The following is a 7,113-nucleotide window of genomic DNA, read 5'->3' on the forward strand; positions in this document are numbered from 1 at the left end:
TAGGGGAATAAGTCACCTACACATTTTGTTTCTTTTCTTTTTTCTGCACAGGTTGTTTCTTCTTAGAGTCAGTCAGAGTAACCCCAAGGCGTTTGTGCTCACATTGTGCCATCACCAGAAAATCAAACATTTCCAGATTCTACCGGTATGTATTCATCGGTGAACCATCTTTTTCATTACTACTTAGTGACAAAAGATTTTTTGACTGAATAAAATGTTTAGCATGCTTGTTTTAGAATCCTGTGGCAGTTCAAGTTAGCGATGAGAATTGATAAGATTTTGTCAATACCGATGCCCTTATCGATTCTGCTTATTGATCTGATTCTTTATGGATTCCCTTATCAATTCCTGTTGTGAATTTTCTTGGTACAAATAGTAGCTTTACAGGTTTTCTGTGCCAATAACATTTAATTGAGTTTATACTGTAATTGAATAAAATGTAATTGGTCCCTGAGTCTGGATATTTCTGGGCATAATTATACAGAAACGGGTTAAAATTGCACACAATGTGACGTTGATGTACTGTGTTGTAATATACTAATAATTCAAGTAGGCCATCTAGTGTCTCAAAGTGGTTACAGCAATGGTTTCAGTTGTTTGGAAGCTTTCCGTAGTTATGAAGTCAGCCATTAGCCTTTTAATTGCCTGTTACCTTTTGACATTTGAAATTCTCAGTATTTTTTACAAAGAGTTGATGTGATATGTTTCTGTGATGAAAGTTGAAATTCTATTCTGAAGCTGAAGTTATACTGATGTATGCTAACTGCTAGCATATCAATGCAGTGTCTCATATACGTTAGCATCAAGCTTGTGCTATTTTGCTATTTTGGTAAATAAGGTGATTTATACTATTTCGAATGTACTGAATATGAATCTCCTGAGAGAGAGTAAAATACATTTTTTATGAAGTCAGTTCTTCAGTAAAACTTCAAGCTAAAAATCCTGAATCAGAGTTTTCTTTGGAAATGCTATCTAATGCTAAGCTAAGATAGGTGCAGCAGACTAGTTGACGTAAGGCCCAGCGGCTCCGGCACAATGTAAAAAATTGATAAGAGAATCGTTAAGAAAAAAAGGCAAACGATATTGATGGATTAAAACATTTCTTATCGATTCTCAACTGGTTTATACGTGGTTTATACTATAAGCCTGTACCTATGTAGTAAATTTAAGGCCATTTGCTGCCATCTTGCCCAAACTTGTGAAATGACTGTTCTGATCCTGACAGCTCAACTCAACTATTATGTTCTGTCTCCTTCTACTTTTCCCCAAACCCTCCATCCCTGACAGTGTGAAGAGGATGGCCAACTCTTCTTCAGCCTTGATGACGGCGCTACCAAATTCACTGACCTGATCCAGCTGGTGGAGTTCTACCAGCTCAACAGAGGAGTGCTGCCTTGTAAACTCAAACACCCGTGCACCGTTGTGGCCTTATGACATCGTCTGACCATCAGATCCCATGAGCTCTATCACTTGACCTGACTCTGCCTAAAACAAACAAACACAACAAGAATCTCTTTTTGTTTTTATCTTTATAAGAAGCTGGTGAATGACTGATGTTTCTCCGTTGTTGTTTTTTTAAATGTTGTGAGTCCGCCAGAGACTGCTGACTTTGTTGGATTCTTTTTCTTTACGTGGATGTTTGAGGAATCAGATGCACAACCTGCTTTTGCGGTTCTTCAGTCAAGATGAGAGGAGACAGAGGAAATGAACACTGCCGTTTGTGTCAATGAAGTTGCAACAACTTTCACAGTCTCGCTACCCACAGTCAACAATAAGCTTGGACACAGTGACCCTCGAGGTTTTGTCTTTTCATCCCTTAAAGTGGACAATGAGCAGGACGAGCGTTGGTGTGGACCACTCTGCTCTCTGACAATAAACAGTAGTCTTACTCAAACGTCCTCAAAGATGACTGTAGACAGAGAGTTGATTGTCTCTTTGGTTTTGCACTCATCATATTGGGAGTGGCCTTTGACGGTGCATGACTTTGAAGCTGTCACATTACTGAACTGAGAGATGGTACCACCACCCTCCAGAGTTGCAGGCATGTAAGGACATGTCAGAATTCAACACAAATGGGATTTAGAGGCACTGGAAAGAATCACTTTTTTTGAATTTGTGAAAAATTTGGAATTTGTCAAAAGAAAAAAAAAGTTTTTTTCAAAGAACAGACTTTAAATCTTCATTGTCCACTGTCATGGAGTTGTATTTGCTCTTTTTTGACCACACAGTTTTTTTTTTGGTGTTATCAAAGCTCTCTGAATATTTCCCACATTTTGCATTCAGGTAATTTACAATCCTCCAATATTTACATAAGCTACATTGTCATCATTCTTTATTTGTGATGCTATTGCACGTCCCAGCTCCAGTAAATACTTCCCTTACATAATGAAAATGCATTTCTAAAACTACGGTGTAATACAGGGTGAAGTCACAAGCATAAAAGCTGGGAGGCATTTTTAAACTAAGTGGACATTAAAGGTGATTGAAATGTAGAAAAGAGAAACCAGGGAGAAAGGCAGTTGTTATTACCTGTTATTAACCATAAAGTTGGACCGCTTAGGATCAGTCTTTGTTCAGTCTTTTGCACCATGGCACAGGGAAAGATAACCACTTGCATCTTTCAGTTTTTTGTGTGTGAGACAATGGAAACAAAATTCTACCCTCTTTTCTTTTTGCATAAAACTTCATAAACTTATTTAAATCTGGTGAAAGTTAGTGAAACTCTGTCAAACACACAGTAAAAGTAGTCAGGGGTGTGGTTCAGTGTGTTGACTCCTCTGTGATAGATGCTGTGCATTACATTTCTGTATAAGCTGCCTTTTATTACCTGGAAGTACTTGTGAAACAACCAAATCACATCTACACCTACTGCCTGCTGCACACCGCCTCCGTAGTGGTTCAGGCACAATGCCCATGAAAAGTTAGCTGCTGCAAAGACAGAGAATACATGATAGGTAAAAAGCTGTGTGACAACAAATTTAGGCTATGGCACTGCTTCTCATGCCATATTAACCCATGCCTTCTTAAAATAAATTACAGAATGGGATTTTAATTGGTTTTGATGAGATCATCTGACTGAAAAGAGAAAACTTTAAAGTCCTATTTGATTCCTGTTGACTTGGTTGCAGGCAGGTTGTACCTATCTTTGTCTCAGACAGTGCAGTTTAGGCAGAAATCTCTTGTTTTCTTATGCCAGACAAGGTCTGTCAAAAAGAGGAGAATTTATATGGATCCTTGTGTTTCAGCCAAGTCTCCGCTCAATCAGCAATAATTACCTTAGTTAAAGGACCTTTGATCAAATGACCTTTCAAATAGATTACTTTCCTTTTTTCTATACCAACTGTTTTTCAGAATGAAACGTGACGGGCAAAACATCTGTATCAAATTCTGGGAAACCTACAATACATTGATGCTCAAAGTTATTCTTAGTATTTCAAATAATGACAAGTGCACCTGTCACTTCCCACAAACTTGGTTGATAGAAAGACATCCTCTTTCTTTCTTTTTTACTGTAATTATATCAGAAAATCTAAAAAACCTCCCACTTTGAGTTTGATTTATTCCAAACATGAGTTGTGGTTTTGATCAAAAGCCAGCAAACAGTTAAATTTCTGTTTCTTCTTATCTGAAACACCTGCGGTCATAACTTATTCTTGAGGATTACTGAATAGTTGATATGCAGAAAAGCAGCACCATATTGACTCTGTGTAAGGTCACCGCTATTTATCTGAGATACGTCAAATGACTTAATCATTTTTTAAAGTGTTGTTGCAGAAAAATGTATTTATTTATCTGGATGTGACTGATTACTTGAAAATTTTCAATTTCTTTTTTTTCTTTTCGTCAGTGCTGTTCTGTACTGTTTTCTTTTGTCATTACCTTGAAATAATTGACCTGTATGATTTCTAATTATAATGATTACTGTAATGACATAGAATCTATCAGTGGACTTAGTTTCCTTTTGTTGATTTCCTTCAAAAACATTTTGTTTTCATCGTCACGACTTATCGTGTTTGGAAGCTCATTAGTATCAGTGGTGTTAACGTTGTCAGTCCAATATATGACGAGGAGAGTGTGAAAATGAAAACAAAAGAGAGCGCCAAGTTTCACCGAGCAGGACTCCATTCGATGTTTTGATCCTTTTCATTGCTGGTCAAATTTTTCCCAATTCAATAGGAACCTTAACGTACAGTAAAAAGAAAAAAAAAAAAAGCTGCACATCTTTTAGAGACTATGTCATAGAAAGCTCAACATTCTCCCGTTTTGCAGTTTTAAAAGAAGAAATGAATGCCCCGATCAGACTTCATCCAAGGAATACTCCTCAGCTATATCTGGCTATCCTCACCCTTAAACTGCACTAAGCAGGGATATAATCATTCATGAATGCAGAGGTAATGTTTACTGTGCAGGGATTCTCTCACTGATCTTTGATATATGTAATCTGGACGATAAAAACAGATAAAAACACAAGATTTTTTTGTAGAACTGAAAGTCATCTTAAGCTATTGATTTGTCACTGTATTGTTAGTGTTAGCTGTTTGAAGCTATAATCATTAGTCCCCAGAGATTTTTCGCAGTCATCCTCTCTCTCACACATTATTGCATTTTTGTTTCTGTCTGATGTGAATGAAAGCAGGTGTCAGCATGTGAAGGATCAGGGTTTGCAGGGTCTTAAATTCAGAAGGCAACTATAAGACAAAGTGATCTGAGGTCAGCTCAGCTGGTGAATACAGGAAACAGACATCAGGGGGTGTGATCATTATGTTATTACTCTAAACAGAAATGAATGTAACTGGGTTGCTCAGGGTTGACTTGGAGCATGTTCAAAACTACTGGATCATGAGATCTCTGGGACTCATAAGTGCAAGTGATTCATAAATAATGTTGTTTTTAATTATCTGGGACTTTTTCTGCATTCTGTGCACCTCCAGTCTGCTGGATGACTTGAAAAGCACCCTTTAGCAGAGTAGAGTAGATCCAGTTCAAAGAGTACGGTTTTAGTTTAGCTGTTCAGTATAAGGCCTCATAACAGGCCAACACTTACACTCATTTTGAGCTACATCCCTAACACTGTCACCTTTTTAATCTGGCAATAAATCCTGATTCTGATGGGGATGAACAAAGAAGACTGCAGATGTCTCTGATCACTCTTCCTCTGCACAAACCAGACACAACACATGGACCAAATGACGAACAAAGCTACTGTTCAGGAGGGACTGATAGTACTCTAAAAGCTTCCTTCCGACTAATCGAATGCTCTTGTTTTTAAGTTTCAGTTTAGTGTTGGAGTTTGACATAAATCAGGGCCCGATCCTGCAAACGTGGATTAATCTGTATCATCTTGACTCTTGTGCATTTTCGTTAACTGTCACAATGCAAGATATGGTGGCTGTAAAAATAAGTAAAGAAAAAAAATATATCTATATATAATAAAATATAAACTTTTATGTATTTCAGGGAATGCAAAAAAGAAAACAGCAACTTTTCTCTTTTTTGTAAGAGAGAGCTCCTGTATTCAAAATGTGCTTTGCTTCAATCTGTAAATAGTTGAATGGCTTATAAATCTTAATTGTAACCTTTTCAGGTATTTTTGTATAAATAAGGGACTGATATATTCTGTTTATTGTAATTAGAATAAAACATTAATACATTGATATAAAAACCTGGGCTGTGTTTGTGGTTATTTGGGGGAACTTTCCTTTAAATAAAGCAAAACAACTGTACTAAGTTATTAGGCGGACAAACTGAAACAATGTGTTGTATGCATCATTCTGCATTTCTTTATCATCCCTGTCTTCGGATAAAAAAAAAAAAAAAAAAAAAAAAAAGTCTATGACTGAGTGACTCCTTGTTTGTCCACTAGATGGCAGAACATCACAAGAACTCAGTTTTATTAAATCATCACAGAAAACTTTTCAGTAACAGCACATGGATAGTATTTCTTACCCCTGCAGATTATGTCTCACACAGCATGCAGAGTGAGGGGAAAATGGTGAATATGATAAAAGGCTCATTGATCCTGCAGAGGTTTGACCCTGTGACACCTTCTCTGCCTGTCAGTCCTTTGGGATTATCAGTCATGCAAAAAGAGGGAAGTTACAAGCTTAAGTTTTTTAAAGGGTGAAGAAAGGATTAACATGTCTGAGGCTTTGCTGTTCATTCAATACAAGTAAAAAATAAATATATCCTGGTGCGTTTTTTTATTACAGAAATGGGTTTCTGACTTCACTTCGCTCTCAATAACAAGACGTTAAATTCTAGTCTTCATCAAAATAAGATACTTTTGTTTCAATCTCTTCTGAAGACAAACCATTGGTCTCATAATTCTAGTCATTTTTTTTTGTGCTGTTCTTCATTCACTATTTTAAACACTTAACATCTGTGAGCCTCATGCCACATTCACAATGACAGAATGTGAGGTTAGCTTTGTAGAAACAAGAAAGAAAGCAGAGATGAGAAAGCGATGAGGGTTTTAATAAAGGTCCTGAAAGGTAGGAAGCAGATCCTGCCAGAAATGACACGGATGAACACATAATGAGTTTAGCAAACAACTTAATCAGACATAAGGTGACTGAAAGATGATCACCTGAGCTGGACAGATGGTGGAAAATGTGTCGTCTTTGAATGTGTGGGATCATTAGTGTCACGTCAATAAGTACTGTGATTTATAAATAGTTTTATATATATACATATATATATATATATATATATATATATATATATATATATATATATATATATATATATATATATATATATATATATATATATATATATAAAACACACAGTAGTTCATTACTTATAGGTGCCTTTCTCAAACCACCTCCCAGAGGGCGCTGCAGACCCCAACTGGAGGGAATGCTGTGATGTCATCTGTTGCCCTTTGTGTACTTCTATGAATCCTTCAAGATCTTTTCCTGTCTACTCCCCTTTTCTGCCCTGTCTAAGCTGTATATTTTCTGATCCATGTAAAATACGGTAGTTTTGCAAATTCTGTGCCATTTACCTGTTTCAGTTCTCACTTTCAGTCAGTGATATATTCTTACTAATCCTTGCTGTCGTATCACTTTTTTTTTTTTTTTTGTTGCTGTTTAACAGTTGCTGTTGAAAAGA

At 36.6% G+C, this 7,113-nt stretch overlaps 1 protein-coding gene across 3 annotated transcripts in view; it reads left to right on the plus strand.

The window, feature by feature from the left end:
* grb10b (growth factor receptor-bound protein 10b) overlaps positions 1-5,627 on the plus strand; it is a 72,659-nt gene extending 67,032 nt beyond the window's left edge. For all 3 annotated transcript variants that reach the window (XM_074683389.1, XM_074683391.1, XM_074683390.1), the window contains exons 16-17: positions 52-145; positions 1,288-5,627. In XM_074683389.1, coding sequence (XP_074539490.1) covers positions 52-145; positions 1,288-1,434 — 241 coding nt within the window. In that variant the 3' untranslated portion in view covers positions 1,435-5,627. The remainder of the gene's footprint in view (positions 1-51; positions 146-1,287) is intronic.
* Positions 5,628-7,113: the final 1,486 nt, after the last annotated feature.

The sequence above is a fragment of the Halichoeres trimaculatus genome, unplaced genomic scaffold (assembly GCF_033239565.1).
Source record: "Halichoeres trimaculatus isolate MK-OKI-2021-1 unplaced genomic scaffold, fHalTri1.1 fHalTri1_scaffold_12, whole genome shotgun sequence".
Classification (NCBI taxonomy): domain Eukaryota; kingdom Metazoa; phylum Chordata; class Actinopteri; order Labriformes; family Labridae; genus Halichoeres; species Halichoeres trimaculatus.